Genomic DNA, 26,690 nt, shown 5'->3' with positions numbered 1-26,690 from the left:
GGGTTAACCCACGCTTTTGGTCGAAAAATCCAAGTTTTAACTTTATTTCTTTTTTGTCAAAAAAGGACTACAAATAAGGTTTAATTATGTTTTAGATAAAAAGAATACAAACTTTTTTTAATATAAAGAAAAAAATTTTCAAAGTCCCAAAAATCGCGTTTTTCGCGTTTTTCCCATGCTTTTGCACAAAAAATGCAATTTTTTTTCTTTATTTGTTTTCGGTCAAAAAGTACCAGAAATAGGGTTGAATGATGTTTTAGATAGAAAACAAACTTTTTTTGACTATTACAAAAAAATTTTCAACGTCTCAAAAATGGCATTTTTCCAAAGGGGTTAACCCACGCTTTTGGTCAAAAACTGGAATTTTTTTTCTTTATTTGTTTTCAGTCAAAAAAGGACTAGAAATAAGGTTGAGTGATGTCCTAGATAGAAAACAAACTTTTTTTGACTACAAAAACAAAATTTTTTTAACGTCTCAAAAATCGCATTTTTCCAAAGGGGTTAACCCCTGCTTTTAGTCAAAAAATGGAATTTTTTTCTTTATTTGTTTTCAGTCAAAAAAAGGACTAGAAATAATGTTGAATGATGTCCTAGATAGAAAACAAACTTTTTTGACTAGAAAAACAAAATTTTTCGACGTCTCAAAAATCGCATTTTTCCGAAGGGGTTAACCCATGCTTTTGGTCAAAAAATTGGAATTTTTTTCATTATTTCTTCTTGCTCAAAATAAGAGTAGAATTAAGGTTTATTTCTAGTCTTAAAAAATATTAATTTGGTGAAATGTTAATTGTTCTCTCATATTTTTCGTGCTGAGTGCTGAAAATACCACAAGAAATAGTGTTTGGTGATTTTCTAGATAGGAAAAGATTTATTAAGTACTCCGCTCCAATGACCTCCCCTCTCCAAGGTCTTTCCCCTTCAACAGTGACGAAAAAAAGCCTCTTCTTTTGACGGACATTTTCCTGAGTAAGCTTTTCCCGTTCTTTTTCTTGGCTAAAGACTCGTAAATGTACTTCGCTTCAGTGTTGCCGATGCTTTATCCATGATGTTCTTGTCCAGTATACTTAATCTTTCTCTTCCACTTTCTTAATCTTGTTCTTTTGCTTTGGCAGATAGCTGGAAGTATTATAAATTAGCTGTTATAACTCTGTCTCAGATCTAAGAGGGCAACGCTAACCAATACAAATCATTTGATTAGCTGCAATGTCAATAATATAAGCATCTGTAATATACAGTGAGCTTATTTGAAAAAAGGAGAATTCTAAGGTAAAAATGACAGTTTTATGGGTCCTAGCTGATATCGCATAATTATTCCAAAATGCACAGTGCAGGGTATAACAATTAATTGTTTTCTTTAAGAGAAAAAATGTTTTATCATGGCAGGTTTTTGTTCCAAATCTAATGGTATTTCATACATCTCACAACCTTGAGAGTAGTAGCCTCTTGCAGTAACTGTTATTTGGTACACTCATAGAAGGGTAAATTTGTAAGAAAGGCAAAGTAACTTGATATTCATTGTAAACAAGGCCAGGAAAACAAGTGTAAACATTCTTTCTCAGAGCGACAGCAGGTAACTGATGAGCATAAATTCAAAATGTTCCATTCCTTATTAGGGTCTGTGGGCTTAGGGCTCTCAACCCGTCTCCACTGTAAACAGTGTTTGAAAATAACTTGACAGAAAAAATAATCAGTTAAACCGAAAACAGGAATGTAACCCTAAGCTTGGCTTACTGTGTATCTAACGTTTGCTGACGTATATAAAATATCCACCAAGCCTTTTTATCATAAAAAAACTTTCACTTATAAACAAGTTTACAACATAAACTCAGAACTCATCGATAAAACGAGAACACGACTACAGCCCTAGCAAACAAGAATGTTTAAACGATTTTTTCCGCCTAAAATTACACATTTCAATTTAAAGTCAAATAAGTTGATTTTCTTTGAGGATAAAAGCAAGTAGAAGGTAGCAAAATCATACCTGTTCATGCATCCATGTCTAAAAGTGCCGCATTATAACAGGTAGACTTCACGAGCAGGGCAAGCAATAATTTCAAACTGCCAACACTCGTACCTGTTAGAAAACAAGGACAGAAAAACAAAGGAGAAAGGATTAAAATCGTTTACGTGCGGACACATCTAAAAATCACTAAACCGAAGGAGATTTTCCAATACAAACATTTCTTTACAAATTCCCCACTAGAGGTTGAAAAATAACTTATTAAGGGTGAGGCCCTAAGACTATACTCTTTCTTTTTTTACCAGAATGGATTTTATAAACATATTGAGGCTGAAATCTGCAAATTTTAAGAATATTATAAGAATAAACCCAAGGCTGAGATTTTCAACAAGATATAATTAATTTTGTGTGTTGAAAATCTGTTACTAAAATAAAATTATATGTTTTAAACTTATCTAATATAATTAATCCTTTCTCTAAACAAAAAACTAACAAGCAAACTTAAAGGGAACCTCCACTTCAACAAAAAGATAACTTTAAATCACAGGAAATAACTGTTACAGTCAAGTCAATCTAAAATATTTTTAAAGGAAGCGTTTGTATCCGAAAGAAATAACTTTTAGATTCGCCTATTTTTTGTTTTCAAATTTTGTGGGCGTCGCCATCTTGAATAATTGTGAAGTGTTACGGTTGTCCTATTGTTATTAAACAAAAGCTCTTTGTGTCAGAACAATAGAGCAACCGTAACACGTCACAATTATTCAAGATGGCGGCGCCCGCGAAATTTGAAAGAGAAAATAAGCGATTTTAAAATTCACTTTTCCTGATATAAACACTTTTTTCAAGGACAAATTTCGAACAAATTTGTTTATCAACATAACTTTATTCGATTTAAACTTATTCTGTAGTAAGAGTGGAGGTTCCCTTTAAAAAATGCACTAACTATAAAAGTCAAATGTTTAATGCTAATAACAGTTCGATGAACAGTACATTGATACCCCAATACATGCTAAAACGGAAATGGCATTAAACTTCAATTTAAGAGTAATACAAGAATATTTTGAGCCTAAAATTTGGAGAACACTAAGAATATTCATAATGGGCCAGAAAAACAACTTTCTTAGAAAAAGAAGAGTGCACTCAGACATTTAAGAGGATGACAAGACTCAATATGAGAGGTTATTCAGACAAAATAATAGATAACAATCTTCACTTTATTTAGCCCTAACTCTAAAAATATCTTAATGGGATATGGCTTCTTACAGAAAGCCAGCTGTTGCTAAGGGAAATCGTGATAGTATATATTATAAAAGACCTTTCTACATGTGTAATATATTAAAAAGAAATTCATAGCGTGATATACTCGTACCAGCCAAACTATAAAACTTGAAGATACAACAGTTCAACCAAAAGCAGCCATGTGTGGTCAGTCAGGATTCAGAACTCCAAATCTCCATCTAATAATTCTAAGCTCGAATTATGCACATATTCACTTTGACCTGGAAAGACTGAATAAAATTCAAAGCCTACAAAGCCCAGTGTTATGGCCAGTCTAAAACAACAACACTAGAGACAATGAAGGAAAAACGTTAGAAATCTAGAAAGAAAATTCACTTAACCATTACCTGTAGAGATAAAAAGCAAATAAAAAAGTTAGAATAAGTTTTCGCTTTGGAAAAAACCTCAGAGAGAGGGGTATCTTATGGTTATTTTATTTTTATCTCCAGTATGAGTTTCCAATTTGAAAAGTATCCGATGAATTGAGTGGTATCCCTACGTTTCTCTGTTCCCTGATTTATTGTGCAATATCGGTTTGAGTGTCAGCGGTTTACGCAAAATGCGTTTCAACACCTATACACCCCGTCGAATTTTCACAAAAAATCAGTTCCCAAAGAAACCAGGATTCCCATTGTCCGCATTGATAATTTTAGTTTGGTATCCCTACGTTTTTCTGTTCCCTGATTTATTGTGTAATATCGGTTTGAGTGTCAGCGGTTTACGCAAAATGCGTTTCAACACCTACACACCCCATCGAATTTCCACAAAAAATCAGTTCCCAAAGAAACCAGGATTCCCATTGTACGCGTTGATAATTTCAGTTTGGTATCCCTACGTTTTTCTGTTCCCTGATTTATTGTGTAATATCGGTTTGAGTGTTAGCGGTTTACGCAAAATGCGTTTCAACACCTATACACCCCATCGAATTTCCACAAAAAATCAGTTCCCAAAGAAACCAGGATTCCCATTGTCCGCGTTGATAATTTCAGTTTGGTATCCCTACGTTTTTTTGTTCCCTGATTTATTGTGTAATATCGGTTAGAGTGTCAGCGGTTTACGCAAAATGCGTTTCAACACCTATACACCCCATCGAATTTCCACAAAAAATCAGTTCCCAAAGAAACCAGGATTCCCATTGTCCGCGTTGATAATTTTAGTTTGGTATCCCTAAGTTTCTCTGTTCCCTGATTTATTGTGTAATATCGGTTTGAGTGTCAGCGGTTTACGCAAAATGCGTTTCAACACCTATACACTCCGTCGACTTTCCACGAAAAATCAGTTCCCAAAGAAACCAGGATTCCCATTGTTCGCGTTGATAATTTTAGTTTGGTATCCCTACGTTTCTCTGTTCCCTGATTTATTGTGTAATATCGGTTTGAGTGTCAGCGGTGTATGCCAAATGCGTTTCAACGCCTATACACCCCGCCGAATTCCACAAAAAATCAGTTCCCAAAGAAACCAGGATTCTCATTGTCCATGTTGATAATTTTAGATTGGAGTAATGTGGACCGTCTTCTCTTTAAAAAAGAAAGCGGAAAAATATGAATCATGATCAATAAAGTTTACTTGACAATCCCAACGCCTGCTATCATCACCTGTAGAGATAAAAAGAAACTAAGAAGTTAGCACAAGTTTCCAATTTGGGAAAATCAGTTCACAAAGAAACTAGGATTCCCATAAACTCAAAGCACTCGCCTGTTGAAAGGCCGAGAGTGAGCAGCTTTATATCATTCCACAGTAAGGCAGCCACAGAAACCCTGAAACGATAACGAAAAGTTGAAATACACGTTGTAGTAGTCTTTTTATTAAAATAGGGTACATATACAAAGTCGTGGTAACACTGATTGGGGTTTAATGGAGTTTTGTAGAACTCTATGAATTTTCACGCTGGACAGAGATAATTGTCTGTTTATTATTTGCTACACAGTGCTAACAATGTACATGGCAGAAATAGATTATTAGATAAGTACAGTTACACATTCTACCCTCTACGCGATCCGCCACACAAATCACCCACGACTCACTCCAAGCAGGGTTCACAGTGTAATCAGTAGAGCAACAGCAGATCCAACTTAGAGATCGTGCGTGGGTGCGAGGCCGAGGTCAAAAACTGTTCTGTTTGCCTCATGTGGTCCCCAAATTCCTTTTACTTGGGCTAATGCTCATTGGGGTTCAGGGGTTGAACATACCAGATAGTACTGTTCTTTCTATTCCTCCTAAGCTTTCTCCTATGGACATGTTGAAATGTGATTTTTATACAACTTTCAACTGGACATGTATCATTTCCCTTTTGCCAGCGTTTTATTCCTACAAAAAGACAGAGATGTATAACATGAACGTTATTCTGGACAAATAATGTTTACAAACAATGAATAAACTTCAATGTACTGGATCAGTAGCCAATGAGCACCCTGAAGGGAGACACCCTGAGATTTGCAGTTGTATTTTGTATAATTTCTGTCTTGTAAGAAGGTTGCTTTGCCTGTAGAATTTTAACTCTTTTTCCTCTCTTTCATATGTGTAATGTGTATTTCCAGAAAATTCCATACCCCCCGCCCTTGAATGGCAACAGAAATTTCAAGGGGATGGGCAAGGGGGGTTCCAAAAAAAAGCAATTTCAGAGGGAGGTGGGGGGTTGTTACAGAGGTCTTTTTCCAGGTGGTCTGAGTGATCACGAGATTGGTGAGTTATTAATAAATAACAGCTCTGTTGAGAAAGCTCTCAGTTATTCACTGTTACCAGTGTTTCAAAACAAGTATTATAATTTGTTTCCATAGATCAACTTTTATCTATGGTCAGCTAAATGATTTTTACAAAAGTATTCAGATCAATTTAGGTTTCTGGGAAAGTGTTCACCTACCCCTCCCCTGAGGCAACATTTTGGTTTAAGTAAGAAGTAAGTGATAATGATGGCTTTGGGGAGGGGTAGGTGGGCTCCCCGAAACCTAAATTGACCTAGTATTCTTTAATACAACTGTCATCGGCTCATGAATAAACTTCCAGTTATCTAGCTGTTACTTTATTACACATTATTTTGATTCACTGTAATTTGTTCGTGTTTTTTTGAAGCCTTTTTGTAACATGTTCTAACTGAAATGAAGTAATGAAAGTTCACCTGGTGTTTAGTTTGAATGAAACTGGTTCTTTTGGAAATGGTATTATTCATGTAGGCAGTAGTGTAAGGTATCGCCTTTATATATGGTTAATTATTAGCTAAGAAAGTCCTTGAGATTATTAGACACCTTATCTCAGAAAAATTATCTTTGGCGGACAATAATATAGTGCAACAATATTTTTGACACAAATATACTTTGCAGAGGGTACCCAACCAAGTTGAAAATTTACAGAAATTCCAGGGGCTGGGGGGTTACAACAAGCACCCCATACAGAGTATAAAGGAAATTCAAGGGGGGTGGGGGGGGGGGAGTCTAAAGTAAATGTGCCCTTCATGAGGGGTATGGATATTTTCTGGAACTACACAGTAATAGATATGCTTCTTGCAAGGTTCCTAGTAGCTAATTTTTAATCTCTCAGGTAATTTTTGTTTTTCCTTCTTGTTTCAACTTTATTAGCAAACACTGTCATACCCAAAAACAAAAGGAAAACAAAAATTACCTGAGATAAAAAATTAACCGCAACATATACACAAATACAAAAAGTGGTCTAATTCACTGTTTGTCACACAGTGAATGGTTTTACATTTGCATCATACATTCTGCTTGGTATCAAGGCATCAACAGCAAATTTGTTTTCAAGATAACATTATCTTGTGGCAGTATCCAGGGTCCGAAATTACGCCTTCCCAGTTGCCAATGCGACTAAAAATTCGGTACTGGCGACCAGAATTTCATAGCTGGTCGCCAACTGGCGACTTGTCTTGTGGACTTAATTCATGTTCGAAGACAGTGATAAACATTTGAAACCACGAAGATATTTGCCAACAGGTGTCTTACATACACTTTTTGTCCTGCTGATATTTATTAATTAAAAGCGAAACGAATCTTCCTGTAAAAATACCTCCACAACGGCTATTATAAATACGAGTTGAAAGTTTCCAAGTCGCCATGGTGCTTTCAGCTGAAATACACTAAGTATGTTATGTATGTGTAATTATACTGTACCCATATATCCACAGTTGTGGCCTGGTATGAGCAACATGGCAGGTTGACTCATGTTTATGTTGTGTGTTTTGTGGTAATTATCAAAAGAAAATAGAGTTTTGATATGTTCAGTGCAGTCATGGGCAGATAGCTTTCTGTTCCTACGTCCTAGGTCAGACAGCTTTATATCTCTAAAAAGTAATTTGTGGCAAAAAAAAAAGAAGACTTCACTTGTACACGTACGGTTGCTTTCTGGTATCGGGAGCGGAAGAAGTGCAATTTTTGAGCATAAAAACGTCCATACATACCATGCATTTTTTATTTGTGTTTAAACTTTTATTCAGAAAAAGGGGAGGGGAAATTTTTGGCGACCATTATTTTCCCTCTGGCGACCAGAAATTTATACTTGATTGCCAGTTGGCGCCTGTATTAAAAAAGTTAATTTCGGACCCTGTAGTATCTTGCAATGCTACCTACCAGTTCTGCTGATTAAGGCAAACGTTTGGTTCAGGTTTGCATGGTGGTGGCCTCTAAGGGTTACAATGTGCGCTTCATGTTCAATCTGCCACACACAGACATTTTTCTGGAAAAATAAATGTGTTTCATTATTATCAGACTATAACGTTTACTTAGTATCAATCCCTAGGATCTCATGGTAAAAACCGTTTCCAGTACCATGTCATTACTATGATCTTAATTATTACAATGGAACCAAAAAATCAAAAAGTTTTCCTGTGACATTTCCAGACTAAGAAATCAAAATACACAAATATAGTATTTTCCCACTTGCATTCTTAACTAGTAGAACAACATAAGAAATTTTTAAAAATGCCTCAGGAAACCCATAATATTCCACAAAAAAATATATATAAGGCATATTTCTGCATAATTATTTTAAAAATTTAACAAAGAATGTAATTTTGCCAGGAAAGATGTCTACTTAGTGTGATATATAATATCTATGCAAAACAGACCCGAAAATTGTTCGAAAATATAGAGCAACTAGTAATTTTTAGACAGTTCACAGTCCCCTATATTTTCATGAGATCATCGAGATATAGTGCATCTTACCGTTTATGGTGGCCATCTTGATTTTCAAATGTACCGAGGGGGCGTGCGTCGGGATTATAGCTGTAGGGGGAGGGGGGCGAAAAAAATTGAGGGACTGTAACAACAGCAACTCGCTACACAGCTCGCGTTCTGAGAGTGTGTTGTACCAGCAACGCAGGAATTTGATTGGTCGTTAGACAATAGATGTTAATTTGCGTTGACAATGGGTTTAGTTTAAGTTTCCAGCACTGATAAGTCGTTGACAGGTTATTGTTTCTATAAAATGTACGCTTCATAATGGTACTACTATAAGGCACATCTTGCGCCAACGCATGAAGGATTTTTGGTATTCTGAGGATGAATCACGTAAGTCAACATGCTTCAACATGCTTGCTTCGAAAGGAGATATTTGTAAACATGCGTAATAGATGCTAAATGTGTCTGGCATGTTTTTCATCACCAGCAGAGTTTCTTAATTAATGAATGGTAACTCCTGAACGCGAGCTGCAGTGATGTTATTACAGTCCCTCTATTTTTCTTGCTTCCTCTCAAACCTCCCCCGCCCCCTTACTACGTTTTGACACTCATGCAAGAAAGCAGCCTGTAACGCAAAGCGCTCGATCTCAACGATCTTACAGAAAATAGAGGACTGTGAACAGTCTAAGGAATTTTCTACAAATTAATTTTCTGACGATGTTACATTATGCTAATGAGGTTAAAGCTAATTAGCATAACGAAATTCAACACCTCGTGGTTTCAGTGGTTTGGTGTTTACCATCAAAAGACACTTCATTTTTTAGTTTTTTTAACAAAAAATCGGGTTAAAAACTACCAAACATGAATTTACTGATAGAATTCATCAAAATAAAAAAGGCTTTGAAGGCAAAAAAACTAAGCGGGAAGGAATTCCTCGCGTTTTGAAGAGTACCAAAGAGTATGTGTGGAAGACATGGCCGGCTCGCCGAATTGCACGCAAACATTCTCTATACTGTTTTCTTACCTCGATTTTCGCTTCTTATCCACCAGAATCCTTCAAAATAATTTGCCTCACTTGTATTTGGTCAAAATTCGTCGATACAAGCTTTCATTCTTTGCAAAACCCGCAACAAACTCCTTGTAACATTTCCCAGTTTTCAAAAAATGGTAAAACCGACTGGGGTCTGGGACTAGCCAAATCTATTTGTGCGCCAAATTTGGAGACAACCGGAAGTAACGCAAAGTATGGCTAATATATTTCGTTGTAGGCCCTGAAGCTCCTATATTTACACGACCGGGAGACTCAATATGATTTGTAAGGCAGCGAAGAAATATAATAATTACATCACTGCAAACTGCATCATGTCCAGATAGATGTTACTAAGTATTTAGCTCTTTTTACGAAAGATATCATTGGTTCGTGTGCATCCCGGGGGCCGGCCCATTTCTAGAACGGGGTATCAATTTTAGGGGAGTTGTTTTTTAAAACGGGGTGCCAATTTGGAGTCCCGGGCGGCACATACCCACCCAAAAAATACCCAAGTGCCCCCCCCCCGGAATGTGCATGCACTAGCCAAAATAGGCTTAGACTTTCGTTCCTCCTTTATAATTATCAAATCTTAGTTTTGATTCTGCTTTACAATTCTACATGACTTGGATACATGTATTAGACTACAAAAATGTCATTTACACATGATCGAAAAATTTGCATTTTTTCAAAGTTTGGTCAAAAATGTGAAATTTCTTTGGAGTCTGTTTTTCTTTGAAAAAGGCCTAAACATGTATCTTTATGATGTTGTGTATGGAAAAGGAAGCTTTTTAGACCAAAGAATGTCATTTTCACATACGGTAGTCGAAATCTTGGAGTTATGTGATGTTGTAGTATGAAAAAGAAGGCTTTTTAGACTTTAAAAATGTCATTTTCACATAGTCGGAAAATTTCCATTTTTCCAAAGGAGTTAACCCATGATTTTGGGCAAAAAGTTAAAGTTTCTTTCGTGTCTGCTTTCCTTTGAAAAAGGCCTAGATATATATTTTTCTAATTTTTTTTATAAAAAGAAGGCTTTTTAAACCGGATAAAAATGCCATTTTCAGATAGTCGAAAAATTTGCATTTTTAACTATTTTTCATTTTTCCGAAGCTGTTAACCCATGATTTTGGTCAAAAATTCGAAATAATTTACCGATTATTATCGATTAACAAAATCGATATCGATAAAAAATCGTTATCGATTTCTATCGGAAAATCATCTATCAGTAATCAAAGTCACAACTTTTTTCTTTTTTGATTCATGTCCATCGATTGATATCAGAAATCAATATCAATCATCGATTAATATCGATTACTATCGATACGTCCGGCATGATGTCCTCCCCAATCGGGAACAGAAGGCCAAATTGTCCAAGTGCCCAACTACCCCTCGCAGAAATTAGACGATCAGATGATAAGGTTTTCTAGGATTTCGTAGTTGGAATATTCAAAGGACATCAGAATTCACTTCTCTCCAGAGGCGGAGCTTTCGCAACTCAGAAGGGACGTGATTGGTCCTATGCTTGTGAGTTTTCCACCTGAGATCTGAAACCAGTGGGGCTATATCTCGCTGTTTTCTATCATTTTAAAAAGCTTAAACCTGTCTTTGCATCACTAGAATTCCAAAAACAGGGGTACACATTTCTTATAAGGCTATATTTAGGTACTGAAACTGTTTCCTGTTGACTATGGATGGCAAAGATGAACATGCATTGAAACTTGATCAAAGTTGAGCCAACATTTTCAAGTTTAAACTTATGGTATGCCTTCAAAAATCACCAAACAAAATTTTGTAGTTAGCGCTCCCTGATGAAATTTGTTTGATATATTCGTCATAACTCTACAGGGGCATTTTTGTGTTTGGGTAAAGAGATCATGATACGTTTCCGGGAAACTGCCCACCAACCCCTCCCCTAAGCCAACATTTTGCCTTAAGTGAGAAGTAAGTGTTAATGCTGGCTTAGGGGAGGGGTAGGTGGACAGTTTCCAAGAAACGTTAAATGAAAAAGGACATGACAACCTAAAAACTCTTTTAGACAAGAGTAGCCGATAAGCTAGTAAAACAACAAAAGGATAGTGTTACAGTTTTTATTTGCACTGTCGCTTCATTTTTATAAAATATATTTTTTGATTACTCTTTCCTATTTAATGTAAAAGGCGAAACTAGTTTTTTCAAATTACAGAATGACGTGTTCATATTAAGATCAAAATTCACTTCGTTCAAGTGAAAACAAGAAGAAAAAGAAATCTAATCAAGTTCTATTGTTACCTTTAATTTAATCATGTGTTAATTTTCAAACACTCTAAAAGAAAATGAGCTAGAAAACGCGCTTCGATGAAAAGAAACTAAATCAACGCCTTCCTGTGAAGTAGAATTCACGCATGGTAGAACCGGTCGGGGAAAAAACTTGCAAGTACTGTCAAAATACCGCCTTCTATTAAGCCGAAACCGTCCTAAACGATTGTTGTCGGCAAATTCGGCAATGCTGTAAGAGTTTCCGAATCTTCCGAATCTTATTAGCTGATAGAGGAATTATGCAATTTGTTAGACAAGTAGATATCAGAAAAAAGAGATTGTTGCCCGCCAGGATCAAACTCCTTAATAACAAAGCACAGCAGCCACAAGATAATGGCTGACTGTGGCTGGGTGCTTGTGATACCTGATGCTGCCATTTTTGCTACGGTGTCAATCTAGCTGTTGAACAGCCCATCACCAAACCTTACAAAATCCACAAGAGCGGCCAACATGCATTCTCATTCAGTTATCATACTGACTGCTTCTCTACAATTCAGTTGTGATCATCAATCCTCAAGTGCTTCCTAGATGTCTGTACATCTAGGATACACAACTTATATACTAAGTCAGTGCTCAAACTGACTGTTCTTTTGCTCCTGTTGTGATTGTGGTCAACACAAGTTCCTTGAGCTGTATAGCGTTTCTTGATGTTCTAAATAAAAAAAGAAACCATTTTAGACACAAAATTGGAACTTTTCAAAAGGCCAAAAATCGCAATTTTCAAAAGGGGTTAACCCGCGACTTGTGTCAAAAATTTTAAAATTTTTCTTTGTTTGTTTTTCGATTCAAAAAAGCTTGAAAATAGAGTTTCTTGATGTTCTACTGGTTCCAAATAAAAAATAAACCTTTTCAGACCACAAAAATGAGAACTTTTCATAAGGACAAAAATTACAATTATCCAAAGGGGCTAACCCATGATTTAGGTCCAACAATCCAAACAAAAAATATAATTTTTTTGTCAAAATAAGCTAACAAGTGAGTTCGTTGGTCTTCCAAACAAAAAAGAAACCTTTTTAGACCACAAAAATGGGAACCTTTCATAAGGCCAAAAATCCCAATTTTCCAAAATGGTTAACCCACGATTTTGGTCAAAAAATTCAAATTTTTTCTTTATTTGTTTTTCGCCAAAATAAGTTTAAACAGTTTCTTGATGTTCAGAAATAAAATTGAAACTTTTTTAGACCACTAAACTGGAAGATTTTCATAAGGCCAAAATTCGCAATTTTCCAAAGGGGTTTATCCACGATTTAATCCAAAAATTCAAAATTTTTCTTTATTTGTTTTTCCCCAAAATAATCTTAAAAATAGAGTTTCTTCACGTTCTAAATGAAAAGGAAACATTTTTAGACCATAAAAATGCTCACTTTTCATAAGGCCAAAAATCGCAATTCTCCAAAGGGGTTAACCCACGATTTTGGTAAAAAAAATTCCAAAAAATTGTATTTGATTTTTCTTAAAATACGCTTAAAAAAAGAGTGTCTTCATGTTCTAAACAAAAAAGAAACCTTTTTAGACCACAAAATGGGATCTTTTCATAAGGCCAAAATTCCCAATTTTCCTAAGAGTTTAACCCACGATTTGGTCAAAAATATCTAAAAGTTTTCTTTGTTTGTTTTTTGCCAAAAAAAGCTTTAAAACAGAGTTTCTTGATGTCCTAAATACAAAGGAAACCTTTTTAGGCTACAAAATAGGAAGTTTTCATAAGGTCAAAAATCGCAATTTTCCAAAGGGGTTAACCCACGATTTAGGTTAAAAAAATTCCAAAAAAATTGTGTTCGCTTTTTCTCAAAATACGCTTAAAAAACAGTTTCTTTTTGTTCTAAACAAAACAGAAACCTTTTTAGACCGCAAAAATGGGATTTTTTCATAAGGCCAAAAATCGGAATTTCCTAAAGGGGTTAACCAGTGATTTTGGTTAAAAAAATTTAAAAAAAATTTATTTGTTTTTGCCAAAATAAGCTTAAAAATAGAGTTTCTTGATGATCTGGAGTATTAAAATGGGAACTTTTAATAAGGCCAAACTGAACCGCAATTTTTCAAAGAGGTTCTAGATAAAAAATAAAATATTTAAACTTTGTTCGACGATTAAAAAATGGGAACCTGTCATAAGGCCAAAAATCCCAATTTTCGAACTGGTTAACCCATAATTTTGGTCAGAAATTTGCAATTTTTTTGAAGTTAATTTAGGATGGCGACTTTGCAAAATCGATGTTTTTATTGTCTAAAAAGCGTCTTATTAAAGTGGAACATTACCCAAAAACAGAAGAGCAAGTAATTTTAAATTTTTGTCGAAATCATAACTTATTTAAAAACCCCTTTAAAAGGATCCAATGTGACCATTCAATATTTTTATAGTCTGGCTACAATGGCTAGGCTTGTTTTCGATTTTATTTAAAACATAAACCACTTTATTTCTAGATTTTCTAGGCCGTTTATGATGTAGTTCAAATAATAAAATTTTTCGCGGACAGACTTTTTTTCGTTCCTTAATTAATGCTTTGCGGTCGTAGGACGAACACATATTTTTCTTACACGAAGTACATAGTGAGGTTTACCAACATGGCGGCGGCTTATGGTACTTTGCGAAACGAAACGAAATGAAATGGTACTTTGCGAAATGGTACTTTGCGAAACTCGAAATCAATTTTCGCCGTTTTTTGGAACGCTGCGAAGCGATGGCCTCAGAAATCCAGGAGAATAAAGAAAACGTAAGCTGGAGGTTGGAGAAAGTGAGTTATAGCATTCATCAAAAAATTGTTTTCTACTGTTACCTCTCTAGGATTTGAACAAACTGTCGACCCCAGCTGTCTGGTCGGGTTTCTAACAATTTTTCACCGTTTTTCTACTCCATATTGCAGTATGTTTTAACGTTACAGAGGCAAGCTGCCGAAGTAAAAAAGTCAGAAAGGTTAGTTATTAAATGCAGAGTAATAAGGTAAACGTTAAACGAGCAATACGTTAATGTAAAATAGTGATATGAAATAATAAGCTAAAAACAGCTGATACAGGTAGTCTTTACTCTGACGGGTCGATTGTATTTATTATTAATATTTTAGCCATCACAATAGAACTTTTTTTATCAGTACCTAACCCAGTTAAATAAAGGAGAAGAAAGTCTTTTCATATTAAAGGAAAGAGTTCAACGTCTTGGTATACCGACAATGGACATAGCTAGTTCATTGTTTAATTTTGGTACCCCGATATGGCGGACTGAAGTAGACATCTCCCTTTGGTAGCAGGCATCGGTTGGCTGGCCTGAGCTAAATTTAAGTTGTCTAGCAGTATACAACATTCTGAAAGGCAGATGACTTGTGTCTCTAACGTACTGTAGGCATCAGTGGTCAGGGATGTAGATAATAGCTGGGAGCTGGGAAAAATACCCAGCTGTCAAAATTATTTTTCCAGCTGAAAAAAATGCAGTCTTTAAAAAGGCAACTGTTTTCTTCTCGTGTTATCTGCCCATCAAATGCCATTTTCCATCGGTTATAAATTTAAGCTACATCCCTGGTGGTTGGCTGGTATCAGCTTCCGAGTTTCACTTTTTTGTCAGTCTGTAACTAAACTTTCGTCAATTCAAAGCAAACATTCACATGGTGAAAAAAACCTCTAATGAAGATACTGGTGGTTGTTTAATTTTTGGCATCACCAATGAGTGTAGCTAGCATTTCAGGTCATGTCTCTCATGATTAAAAAAGTGTACCTTTTCAAAAACTGGGAAATCAAAATATTTTGGTTCCATCAGCTTGTCGAGTCACGTTTAAGATACATTTTTGGAAATAATCAAAACATTAAATATTAATTATTTTTTTGTCTTGTTACAGCAAACCAGGTCCAGACACAATGACTGAATACAACAAGAAAGTAGAGTTCCTTAAGGGTTTAATAGAAACACAGAAAATGGTGAGACAGGGATCAATGTTTTGAAATGTTAAGATGTGCATCTGTTGTTGCATTCAAATGGGAAAAATGATTGTTTAGGAACAACTAGGAAATGCTTGTCAGCAGAGAATATACAAGTACAATAAATTGTGTATCATTTGCACGTGACCTTCCATACATTGTCTCTGTTTTATTTACGTGAGTAAAACTTACACGCATATGCACGTAAAAATTACGCGACAGTCAAAATCCACCAAAAGTCATAAGGGGAAAATCCAGGCACCCTTCAATTTCTACTGGCTCTGGAAATACCATGATAATTTAGGCTTTTTAGAAGCTCTCAAATTCTCCTTTCCAAGGGTTTCTTCCCTTTAAATTTCTATTGCAACTGAATACAAGTGTAGATCCATGTAAAATAAGACTTAGCTTCACTTTGTTTTGTAGAAAACACCAACAGAAAAACTTCTCGCCAGTCGGCAGTTAGTGCGTCCACTGAGTCAAACATCTAATTATGCACAGACCACAGAGGCAGACAAAGGACGAATAGTAAATAAAGCACAAGAACTTCATATCAGGGCAAAGTCACAGATTAATAAAGAGATGAGAAGTGAACTTCTGGGAGAAGGTCAGAATAATGCAGCAAAAAATATTTCACTTCTGATACAATGCACTTGTAAGTTAGTTTATTTGATATTTTTGTTGATTTTTGCAAGGATCATGCACATTACTGGCTTACATTCCTCGACACATTACAAACGTTATCTTTTCTCGATATTGTCACAAAACTAAGGACTTACAGGGCACCTTACCATGGCACATTCATTTTGCCTTGTTTTGGTCATTTTGTGACATGAAATACTTTGGTTTTTTAAAAGTAAATTGAATAATAAATTTAATTACTTTATTAGTGTTAAAAGTTAACAAGGAACCTTGCTTATTTTCCAGACAATAAGAAAGACAATCATGGAGTGCGAAACAGGTGACTGATTATATAATATTATTTCACTTGCATATTACTAGTTTGGTCCCTTAGTCACTGTAACAAATAACTCTTTATTTTCAAATCCCCCATAATCACTCTGTTTCCTCTCAATGCAACACTTGGCATAAACTATAGTCTTCAAATGCTCCTGGGAGAACTGTGTAATTCCAAGGGCTTTTGACAACAAATTCTTTATTTATACGCAAAGCCTCAATCAGTGATAAAATTGTTGTACACAAATAGGGTAACTTCAGAGAACAAAAGAATGAACACCCTTCCCCCCTACACAATTCAAAGTTGGGTGTTTGTTGGGGTGTTTGTTTCTGTATGTAGCTTGAACAGCAGCACAACATTGCATGGAGGGGATGGGGGAGGAAAAGCTTAATTTTCACCTTTTGAAGTCAGTAAAACCTCAGAGAGCCCCTTTAGGGCAAAGTACCTCAACTAATTTTGTCACCAATTGTAGGGAGGCAAACAGGGTGTATTATGTGGAAACTCCAAAAAATAAAAGTCAATGGAAACAAATCCCTGATAGCAAGTCAGTATGACTTTTTAAGTATTGTCAACTTAATATTTCTGCATCATGAATTGTTGGTTAGTGTTGAACAATCTGCCTTTTTTAGCCTGTGTTCCAGCTCCTTCCCACACATTCTCTAAACCCTCAGAGTGTGTTCCATTTGAATGATCCAAATAAGGATCAGTGACCTGTGATTGCTCAGAATATAGCACATCAAAGGACCTGATGAATCAACCCTGGGAAAGGATTCATTAGTTCACTTGATGTACCATTGCCTAGTTTCAAATCGAGAGGTTCTGGATACAAGTCAGTTTATTATGGGCTAAACAACTCGAGACCTATGTAGTCAGAAGAGTGAATTAGCAACATTCTCAAGTTTGGTGTTTATCGGGCCTATATTGAACAATATAAATAGATGTACGGACGATGTGAGCAGCAATCCATACATGTACATCTCTTATGAAAGTGATTTTCAAGTTTACAGATAGTTGTATCTTGCTCAATATACACTTTCATAACCTCAATGTGCTTTTTCTGATAATAAACCGACTTGTACCCAGCCCTTTTCGATTTGAAACTAGGCAATGGCCGAGTGATCTCTGACCTGGATCATCCCAAAGGAACTCACCCTTAGTCCATACAGGCTGAACATGTAGTGTCTGCCATGCAGGCTACTTGTTTTTGACAATCTTTTTTCTTGAAGAGTAACAGGCAACAAGAAAAGTGATGCAAATGATGAAAGCATTGACTCAGTTCTACAATACCATCAGAACTTACAAGAAAATATAGCAGAGGAAATGATAAAAATGGCTCAGCATATAAAACATACATCTGTCATGGCCAGCAACATTATTAAGGAAGATAACAAGGTTACTAGGATGTTTGTCCTTTCAGAACAGTAAATACAGTCAACTCTCTTTAAGACGGACACCTTTGGGACTGGCACTAAGTGTCCGTTGTAGAGAGGTGTCCGTCTTATAGAGAGTCAAATAAACGGAGTAAAAAAAGGCAGGGACCAACTCTAGGTATCCGTCTTATAGAGGTGTCCGTTAAGAGAGAGTCAACTGTAACAAATTATTGGATGAGGACTTTTCCTGACATCTGAAACAGACTAGGTCAAGTAAATGTTATTGGCTGAAGTTGATAACTCTTACTGAGACTTTGATTATTGCGAATACCATATTTCTTTAAATAATAGCCGTCCCTGAATTAATCGCCTCCCTTGAATAATTGCTCCCCTTTGACAGTTTGACAGAAATTATGTTTAAAATAATTGCCTCCGCCACCTCGATAGGTTACCCACTAGGGATAGCCATTGTGGAAATTAGAGGATGGAGCTAAAGTGGAGTCTGATTCAGCAAAACTGATCAGTGATGACTGAAGCTCTGATGCCACTGAAATTGACAGCAAAAATTAATCAAGGAACTAAATTTGGAACACTTAAAATGCCAATGTTCTTTGATCTGATGTGATTATTTTTTTATTTAATGGGAAAATAGAACAAATTATGATAAACACATTGTCCTTGAATACCAAGCTTTGTGCACACAATTTGAAGGCTGTCATAAATATGATCAGCTACCAAGGTGACCCCTGGCCTACTGTTATAAATTTAATATAATAAAAATAAGAAGAAATCTGTACCTGTTTGATTCCCCGCCTGCTTGTCTCCTGCAACTTGAAATTTTAGTGACAGCCATGTAAATTTGTATCACTAAGTTTCTTTACTATTGTAGAGATGAATTACCCAAATCTTGGGCAAAACCACTGCCAAGAATGCAAAAAGTCCACTTCTGGTTGACGTGCGTTATTCAAAACAATGTTGTTTAAAAGCAACGGTAGCATGGTTTTTCACGGTTGTTAATGTGGACTTAAGTTAAGGCTTTAAAATGGCTCATATAAAGGATAACACCTGAGACCCAAGGCCTTGTTAAAAATAATGGCCGAGCGGCCGAGGTCATTATTTTTAACAAGGCCTTGGGCCAAGGGGTATTATTTAATGTACTTTTCCATTGTTTTAGAACCAGCAAGTCATAATAAGGACCTGGGCTTTAAGTTATTGAAAATAATAACTAATGTTCAAAACAATAGAAGGGTGCATTAATAACAAGGAAGGCGTATTTACAAATTGGTCATTTTAGGAAGGCTCCATGTGCAGACAACAGAGATAGACTTAAAAAAACTTACTGTTGAATTTTGTGTTTTTTTTTTTTAGACCTTGGAGCAGTCAACAAAGCTTGCAGATTCAAATTTTGAAAAACTAAAACGAGAATCAGAAAGACTTGAGGAATTAACACAGACACCATGTTCCTGGTGGATTTGGATTATGATAATTACAGTCTGTATTGTGTTTATGTGGATGATTATATTTATTAGACTTTTCCCAAAGAAGTGATATAGTGATAACCTTAGAGCAGAACTCTTCAAACAAAAAAGGTTCCAAGAACGTACAAAGATTACAATATTATTTGAAAATAATATGCAATAAAACAACTATGAAGAAGACTGTTTCAGCTTACTGTGTTTAATTTATCAAGAGTTAAAATTCTTCTGGCCCCAGTTGTTTAAAAGGTGGATAATGTTATCCATTGGATAAATCTTTATGCAGTGGATAATGCAATATTTGTTTTCCGAATACTTATTTGCCAGATAGATATTTATCTGTTGGATAGCACTCTCGAATGTTTCAACCAACAGGGACAGGAAACTTAAGTGTCAATGCACTCAGCATGAAAGTACTAATAAATAAAGGCCATTATTATATAGACACGAGTGTTGTACTGGACAATATACCACTCATAAAATTCATAACTACATCCGGGACGTGAGTGGTTTATTTTCCATAATCTCACACGTGAGTTTATTGATGACGTAACTTCCCTGTATTATTTTATTGGTCTTTTTGTCTATATAATAAAAAGAACATTACAAGGCGACTTGAAGATATGAATTTTATTTTCTCGTGGCAAAAACAAAATCTTACTCGCTGCGTTCGTTCATAAAATATTGTTTTGCCACTCGAGAATAAAATTCATATCTTCGTGCCACCGTGTAATATCCTCTGTATATTTTTATATCTCCTACTGGAGACATGACTGCATTGCCATTTTACTTGGTCATCTGAGCCACACAAAGGTCTAGCCATCTGAAGGGCAAAGCTGGTACCTTCAATTCTCAGTTCCTTTTTTTAACCCTGAGTATTGGTCAGGGCACCTGGGAATCAAACCTGTGAACTTCCTGCAGTAAAGCACTCAACAACAAAGGGCGATTTCCAGAAGTCGGTACTGGGTGGCTGAACCATGATCGGACCAGTCAGTTTGAAAATGAAATCGGCTTTTTCAAAGAGTGCTTACTGAAAACTGTCTCTTTAATGCAAACTATTCAGGATTTGACTCACTGATCTGGCTGGACAGTTTTGATTAAAAGTAAAATTCTCATTATGATAGGAATGTTCTGGCTGGTCGGTTCTGACAAATAGAAAGCACTATAAGTTAGTATTAAAACAAAGAAAATTAAACCCAAGGATACATGAGGCTGAGGAAGGGGAAGGCAAAAGAGTAGAGTAAGGAGGGGGGAGGGTAGAAAAGTAAGAGGGTGGAGGGGTGAGGCAAGGGTAAAAGAGGGCAGAGAGGATTGAATAATTACACAGATTAGCCATACATCCATACTCTTCCAAATGTATGGAAAATGTCTTGCAATCCCTAAATGGAAAATGACTGAATTGAGATCGCCCTCTACCATCCGAAAGTTGATGTATAAAAGATCTACTATATTCTTGCTGCCTTCACAGCATTATTCACTCAGGTAAATGTACGTCAATAAATTTTAAAATTTATTTACACTGTAGACCTTTACTATGTTGTCCACTGAAAGTAGTAAATGAATTACCCAGCCAATTCACTTTACAGTTTCAAATACAGAATGTAACTTGCAAGTCTCATCTCTTATTTTAATGTGTCCTTATTCACTATGGAACTTAATGTTAGGGAGAGAATTTACTTGTAAATGACAAACTCACGGCTTTGTGTCAAACAAATATAGACGTCTCCCAAGCAACAACAATTCACAACGAAAATATACTTTACAGTTCCTTGTTTTCTCCCCTCACACTGCCTTTTCATTTCCATGTGTTACACGATCTGAGCACGCACTTGCATTCTTCACTCACTCTGTTTTCTCTGGTTGAAGTTGTGTTGTTGTCAGTGAACTGACAACAACAGTTCTATTCAGGACTACGTTCACCCAGACAATCAAACTCTACCTACTTTTGAATATTCAAAGGGTTGCTAAACATTGAATTCCCTTAAGGAAATTTTATCTCTATGTACAGAAATGGAATAAGAAGAAGATCCAGTATATAATAGCATGATTCAAGATAAGCTGTCAAACTGACATGAAGTTCACCTAAAAAACAAGGGTCTCATGTGTAAACACGAAGTTAAATAACAGATCCTACAATAAATTAACTACAATTTCCACTCGGCTTCCAAAGTAAAAAACGCATACGTTGTGGCTTAAAATGAAAAAAATAAGAGAGTCAAAAGAGTATTAAGCTTCAGTCTTAGTAAAAATTGTTGGAACACCTTGCTGTCTTCTTGCCGTCGCAATGTTGGTGTGCAAGATTTGGTGAGTTAACTGCGATAAACAACATTGGAAGGACGAGAAGGGCAAAAACTGAAAAAAACAGCGTTGGGTGGAAGTGTCCCAAGTATTTTCGTTGAGGCTGTAGTTAATAATTTATTAACTATTTCCCTTCGAATCCTTTTCTTTTTAAGCCACACTTTTACTTTGTCCCCACATGTATTCATTACTCTAATTACATCTACAAGTCTACTTTTAATGCCACACCCGGCTACAATGTCATCATGTATTCATTACTCTAATTAAGTCTACGAGTCTACTTTTAATGCGACACCCGGCTACAATGTTATGACGCTTTTGAACCTTATTACTCTCCACAGAAAGTTACAGAGAGTTCAAATCTGGATAATGATCGGTATTTTAACCGAAGTTTGCTTAAGTCATATATACGACTTTTGCTTGTAGCGCAATGGTTGTTGACGTGCAATCTCACTGTTCTCAGGGAGGAGCAATTCATCATTAAACAGTCACAAAAACTTGGTAACCAGTCTTCACTTACTTCACTGCGGATGTTGACTGTCAGATTGAGTTCAGTCAATGACGAGTTTTCTGGAAAATTATCCTGTCCCAATATATATAGATGAGAACAGTCGTCATTCCCTTCAGTTTCACAGTAGTCATTTACTGTCAGAGTGAGTGTAGTCAACCACTTGTTTTCCACCAAACATCTTTTCAGAGGGCCAACCCAAAATTCAAGCCTCAAATATTCGTAATAACTGACTGTAACGGTGAGGGAGGTTATTGACTTGTTTTTTGGGAGTCCCATACAAAATACGTCTCTCCAGGCAGAATCAGTACAGGTGACGTTGTTAATCGTCATGTTTAGTTCCTTTAATGATGTGGTACTTGCTAGTCCAAAACTGAGACCTTCTTCCCAAGTCATTGTTGAATTAATGTCAGAGAAGAAGGGATCAAGGGTGTCATCGTAAGGGTTATTTTCATGTTCCTCCTTATAGTTGTTGCTTGTAATTCTGAGTTTTGTTAGTGAATTGCATTCTTCCAAACATTTTCTCAGAAATTTACCCCAGAAGTAAGTTAAATTACTACCATTGATTACGACGGAAAGCGTGAACAAGGACCTCACTGCCATCAAATCTTTTCGGAATTTCCTAACCTTGCCACGATCGTCAATTGCTAGACTGAGTGTAGTCACTGACGCCATTTTAGCCACGCTGTTGACCAGCGTACATTCCCAGCCTTCTGCCATCTTACTGTGGTTGCTGGTTGTAAGACTTAACACTGTTAATGAAGAACTTCGCAGCAAACTATACCCGAGGTCTTTCCCTATTCCTGGATTCATTGTGTTGATCACTGTAAGATCCAGCATAGTAAGCAATGTGTTTTCTGCCAAAGCATCACCTAGCAGACGTGGCCAGTCACTAACTACTTCATCGTGGTTAATTATTTTAAGATTGATCCTCTCCTTTCTGGTATTGTTAACTTCAGAAAACATCGCTGTCAGTGATGCAGGATTGTCAATAGAGACATCAAGAGCATTACACGCTTCCTTAGGAACAACAGAGAAGCCATGCTCTTTTACTTGAACAGTTAAGTTGTTATTTGATAGTTCCTGAAGTAGGGCCCCTGTTCTCGGGGACAACTTTCTCCAAATATCGATTGTCAGAGAGGATAGTGTATGTTGTTGTCCGATATATCTTTTAATAATATTAACTACACCATCACTTAATTTTCCATGCACTTTCAAAGTCAGGCTTGTCAGAGGGACACGTACCAAGATCTCACATAAATCTTCTGCTCCACGACACTTCAGCTCTCCCCAAAGAACTACAGTAAGGTGTTGTTTTGTTTTTAACCCCGTCTCGACCACCGCAGGATGAAAATGCGCCACTTGATTGCCTGTAACACTGCTTCCAGGGTCTGGATGAAAAGTACAGTAAAGTGACCACTTCTTCACCGAACGAAGATTTTCCACAACAGACTGCCAGTTGTCGGGAATCTCTCCACGGAGAGTCAGTTCTAAATCACTTAAAGAATGATTATCTAGAAGACTGTTTTGAATAGCATTCACACAAGAGAGACCAAGGTTGCCGTCAACGCTGAAAGCCAATAACTTGAGAGCTGTTTGTTCCGCAATTCCTCTGCTAATAACAGCAGTTAGCAATTCTTGCACATCTCCAGAGATGTTAAGGGAAAATGAGGCCAAAGCTTTATTAGACAGAAGCTTTTCTAAACCATGGGCCGCAGAATCACTTAATGACCCACGAACCTGGAGGTCCACAGAATTCAAAGGAGTGTCAGCAGACAATCCAGCCTCAATAGTACTGGCCCAATTCTCACCCCACACTCTGTCAAGTTGAAACGTGACTTTCCTCAAGGCTTTGCATGCAGCTAACAATTCACCGATGACAACTGCTGCCTCACAAGGGAAACTGCCGCAAATTTGTAGACTAAATTCTGATAAAGTCGTGTGTCCAGACAAGTTATGATGTAGGGCTTTGGCTAGGCCTGATGTCACTGCAGTGGAAAAAACGCTTAATGCCTGTAACTGCGAGCAGGATTCTATGTACTCTGCCAAACAACCGGGTATTTGAAATCTATGGGGACCTGTGCCTTCATGAACGGTAAGTTTAACTGGCTGTTGTAAATTACGAAAGCTTCTGCATGCCTTTAAAACATGAAATATATTGTGCCTTGTATCAATCAATTCGCTAATTTGAACTTGCTGTGGGAAGGGTATATAGGAACAAAGAGCAAGTGCCATTTGCTCAGCGTGTCCACTTTCACTAAAGCTTTCCACAAAGAACGTTGAGGCCTGCTCGCTGCACTTCTCCCAGTCCCAGTCTTTCTTCTCCATTAACTGCACCCCAATCTGAGTGAACAACATGGTTGCTTTCTCACCCAGCATACCAGAAACGAAAACAAAAACTTGAGGATATTTTTGCACCAAATCATCAAACGTCGTGTACTGAAATACATTTAGCTCTTCTTTCTGTAGCTTGTGCGTTATAAAAGCGGCAGCCAAATATTCTTGGAAGGTCTTGTGAAGAAACCAGTACTCGTACTGTGACCTCAGGATCCTCTTCAGTCTTTCTTCCTTGTAAAGAAGGCCTATTCTGCGAGCTACCAAGTTTTTATTTCTGACCTCACGTTCTGCCAGTTCTTCTTCGCGAAAAGATTGACGATCGTTCAGCAGGCAAGTCCAAGCCAACTCTCCGAGGGCAAGAATATCTTCGTCAAAACGTTTCTTTAGAGTGTTGTTATCTTCTGGAACCACCAAGCTTTGTTTTGCACAATATCGTCTCAAAAGGCACTGGACAATGACTTGGTAAAGTTCAGTCCGCGAAGCTGGCAGTTTTCCGTCATAATCCTCATGAATAACACAAAGAAGAAGTAAATTTAGCGGATTATTTCGGAGTGCGTTCAATAACTTGTTTTCTTTCACTTCCTTCGCGAGCGTCTCTCCTTTCGAGCTATGATTCGGACCGACATTTTGAAAATGCTTCTTGATATAACAATAAGCATCATCTTCTGTAAATCCTTTGATCTCCAAAAGAAGATCAAATTCAAAGTTCTTTCGCACATCAATTCCTTTTTCCTGTCAGCATGTAACCAAGACATAACAAAATGGCAAAATTCTTCTGCGAAGTAGTTTATCGACAAACTGTTTTGATTTCTCGGGAAGTTCATCCAAACCATCTAGAATGAGTAAGATTTTCTCTTGGACATGAATGTCCTTAATGAACTCAGAGAACTTCGTCCAGGTCTCCTCTTTCATATCTTCAGGCAAAAGCTGTTCTTTGATAGCTTCCATTATATCTTTATCTATGTCTCGACATTTAAGGAGCAGTACAAATTGCAGTTTGGGAAAAGAAGAGTTAGTTGGTACCGTTTCACGAGCCCAGTCATAGGCAAGTTTAAGGCAAAACGTGGTTTTACCAATTCCTGGACTTCCCTCCACTAGCGTCATAACATCCTCACCTTTTTTAAGATCTTTAAAGATTTCGTACATGTCCACCTCATCACTTTTCACCTGAATTCCAAATTTCCTTGGTTGAAAATTTTTCAGTTCTGTGTAGGGGTTTTCGAAAGCTGAGAAGATGCTTGGACTTCCCTCTATTGGCGTCAAAACACCTTTGCCAGGAGCCTTGAAGATGTCGTACATGCCCACCTCGACATTTTCTACCTGAAAGTCTGCTTTTCGTCTTGAAACAATTTTCAATCTGGTGTAGACGTTTTCAAGGGGTAACTGAATGGTGTTAAACCAAGAAAGTGGCATCAACTTAGATCGTCTCTCGTATTCAGCTCTGAGCAATTTCACAACAACTGACTTTTCTGTACCTGTGGGCAACATGAAATATATGTTATAAATTTCTGAATTAAATGTGAGTTTATTTCTGATTTTCATCACTTGATGACCAGTACTTTTTGATTTTACTTGTACGACAAGAATTACAGACTGAAGGGGGGGAGAGGAAGATACCTTAGCAAGTTAGCATTAAACTGTTTGACAGAAAATAGAGGCTGAAACTGACTTTAAAACATGTAAGCACTTATTTGCAGGATGTTGCACTACTGTCGCTTTCATCACTTAAGAAACGTGATTGGTCACAACCGAGTAAAGTGAAACCTCTATTAAGCGGACACTAACCCGTGTCCCGAAATTAACGTCTTATATTTCCCTTTATAACCAACCCCTATTCAGCGGACACTGGCCCTCTATTAAGCGGACGCGGACACTAAAATAAATTGTATTTAACTAATTTCTATTGTTAAGAACCTCCATTAAGCGGACACCGGACTGAATTGAAAGTAGTAGTATTGGATTACGTCCTTGAAATACGTACTGCAGTCGATTAAAAAAGATAATCAGTGCATTTAGCTGTCAAAAACTGCACGTGGATTAAACCGAAAGTCTTGCACAAAGTACAGCACAGCTTTCTTAGCTTCCTTAACACGTGGAACTTTTTCACAGTACAGAGTAACCGTTGAAAGTTAATCGTCAACAAACATTGTGCAATTTT

At 36.7% G+C, this 26,690-nt stretch overlaps 4 protein-coding genes across 6 annotated transcripts in view; 2 read left to right on the top strand and 2 right to left on the bottom strand.

Annotated features, from left to right (window-relative positions):
• The window catches only part of LOC140924631 (uncharacterized), a 412,059-nt gene that overhangs the window by 180,102 nt on the left and 205,267 nt on the right, over positions 1-26,690 (bottom strand). The window lies entirely within an intron of this gene.
• Positions 1-26,690, top strand: part of LOC140924670 (uncharacterized) — a 169,369-nt gene that overhangs the window by 31,952 nt on the left and 110,727 nt on the right. The window lies entirely within an intron of this gene.
• Positions 14,301-19,955, top strand: LOC140924669 (vesicle transport protein USE1-like). The gene is made up of 7 exons (XM_073374700.1): positions 14,301-14,418; positions 14,548-14,597; positions 15,511-15,589; positions 16,013-16,193; positions 16,514-16,547; positions 17,771-17,936; positions 19,283-19,955. Exons 1-7 carry the CDS (start codon positions 14,365-14,367, stop codon positions 19,460-19,462), a joined length of 744 nt encoding a protein of 247 aa, XP_073230801.1. The 5' UTR covers positions 14,301-14,364; the 3' UTR covers positions 19,463-19,955.
• The window catches only part of LOC140924634 (uncharacterized), a 95,965-nt gene continuing 93,849 nt past the window's right edge, over positions 24,575-26,690 (bottom strand). The window contains exon 10 of the mRNA XM_073374658.1: positions 24,575-26,007. Within this exon, the coding sequence (XP_073230759.1) occupies positions 25,268-26,007 (740 nt within the window). The 3' untranslated portion in view covers positions 24,575-25,267. The remainder of the gene's footprint in view (positions 26,008-26,690) is intronic.

Source organism: Porites lutea, chromosome 14 (genome assembly GCF_958299795.1).
Source record: "Porites lutea chromosome 14, jaPorLute2.1, whole genome shotgun sequence".
Lineage (NCBI taxonomy): Eukaryota > Metazoa > Cnidaria > Anthozoa > Scleractinia > Poritidae > Porites > Porites lutea.
Note: the sequence above shows the minus strand (reverse complement) of the source record. Positions and strands in the feature narration are given on the sequence as shown.

Excerpts from the sequence above, each read along its gene's own strand:
- LOC140924669 (XM_073374700.1), top strand. The coding sequence starts at position 14,365 with ATGGCCTCAGAAATCCAGGAGAATAAAGAAAACGTAAGCTGGAGGTTG. Across the intron at positions 16,194-16,513 it reads AAGTGAACTTCTGGGAGAAG|ACAATAAGAAAGACAATCAT; the intron begins GTCAGAATAATG and ends CTTATTTTCCAG. Across the intron at positions 17,937-19,282 it reads TTATTAAGGAAGATAACAAG|ACCTTGGAGCAGTCAACAAA; the intron begins GTTACTAGGATG and ends TTTTTTTTTTAG.